Source organism: Terrapene carolina, unplaced genomic scaffold, assembly GCF_002925995.2.
Source record: "Terrapene carolina triunguis isolate 2854851 unplaced genomic scaffold, T_m_triunguis-2.0 Scaffold28586, whole genome shotgun sequence".
In the NCBI taxonomy this organism is placed as follows: domain Eukaryota; kingdom Metazoa; phylum Chordata; order Testudines; family Emydidae; genus Terrapene; species Terrapene triunguis.
In genome coordinates this window covers 2,812-4,064 of record NW_020692937.1, presented here as the reverse complement: position 1 = coordinate 4,064, position 1,253 = coordinate 2,812, and the positions used below count along the sequence as shown (strand labels likewise).

Here is a 1,253-nt window from a genome sequence, read left to right as displayed (position 1 = left end):
TGTAAACCCTACAGACAGTTCAGGCAGTAGGACATGCTGCCCGGGTGTGGCCTGAGAGGAGTGCCTGGACTCTGTGAGGGGTGGCTGCCCGGGTGTGGCCTGAGAGGAGTGCCAGCACTCTGTGAGGGGTGGCTCAGAGACCCAGTCTGGTCCTACCTGCAATCGCTCTCTGCCCAGCCAAGTTAGGGGTTCTCGTCACACCTTCCAAACTTGGCAGCCCATCCCCAGCCTGGCCCTGGGAACAGCCTGCTTAGCTCTCAAAGTCAGCCATAGCCCCGCAGCATAGGCACCGTCCGCAGCAGCTGCTTCGAGGGAACTGCGGCTGGGGCACCATCTCCTGGCAGAGCCCCAAAGGCTGCTGTGTGACCGGCTTCTCTTTGGAGGATGCTTTGAAGGCTGAGTCGGCCTCGGGCCTGCCAGCCGCCCGGGGCTGCTCCTTCTCAGACTTCACCGCTAGGAACACTGCCAGGTCCAGGTCGAGCATGGTGACGCCTCCGCGGGGCGTAGGCGTGCTCTGGCGGCACTGCGGGCAGGGGATCCACCGCTGCTCATTGGCTATGGCGTCGAGGCGCTTGATGCAGGCCTGGCAGAAGGTGTGGCCGCAGTAGAGCCGGCGCGGGAGCCTGCTGGACAGGTTGTAGGAGGAATAGCAGATGATGCAGTCGATCTTATGGCTGCCTCGGCTGGGAGGGAGGGAATCAGCCTCGGCTCCAGGCTCCGCGTCCTCTGCGCCGTCCCTGCCCAGGGTCTGAGACATACTGGGGAGGGGCAGGAGAGAGGGGCCCGTCAGACACCTGGAAAAGGGCTTTAGGCTGCAGAGAGCGGCCTGTGCACAGGTGCAGCGGCTGTGATGGGCTCAGGGCAGTGAAGGGCCCAGAGCCAGGCTGCCTTCCTGAGGGGCCACACAAACAATGGAGTGGGGGAGAAAAACAGCTGCTTCGGGGCAGAATTTGCCAGCCCATCACATGGGAAATCCAAGGCAGACAGGGCGAAGAACACAGGCCTTGTGACCAGGGTGTGCGGGTGGCGGGAGGTGTCCCAGCAGGGGAGAAGCATGTGCATGGAGGAGAAGAGGGGCACCCGAGGGCAGAGCAGCATGTGGGGGGGAAGGACACAAGTGCTAGGGGCTGGTAGGGGCTGAGCAGCCATCTCTGGGGGAAAGCAAGGCCAGATGGGGGGGGAACAGGAGGAGAGGTGCAGCTGAGGGAGCAGAAATGGGAGGGGAGATGGGAGGTCGAGTGAGGGGAAGCAAA

At 63.4% G+C, this 1,253-nt stretch overlaps 1 protein-coding gene across 1 annotated transcript; it reads right to left on the bottom strand.

The window, feature by feature from the left end:
* Window positions 1–250: 250 nt before the first annotated feature.
* On the bottom strand, window positions 251–757 carry RNF224 (ring finger protein 224). Its single transcript, XM_024221460.2, has one exon. The coding sequence runs from the start codon at window positions 755–757 to the stop codon at window positions 251–253; it is 507 nt and encodes a 168-aa protein (XP_024077228.2).
* Window positions 758–1,253: the final 496 nt, after the last annotated feature.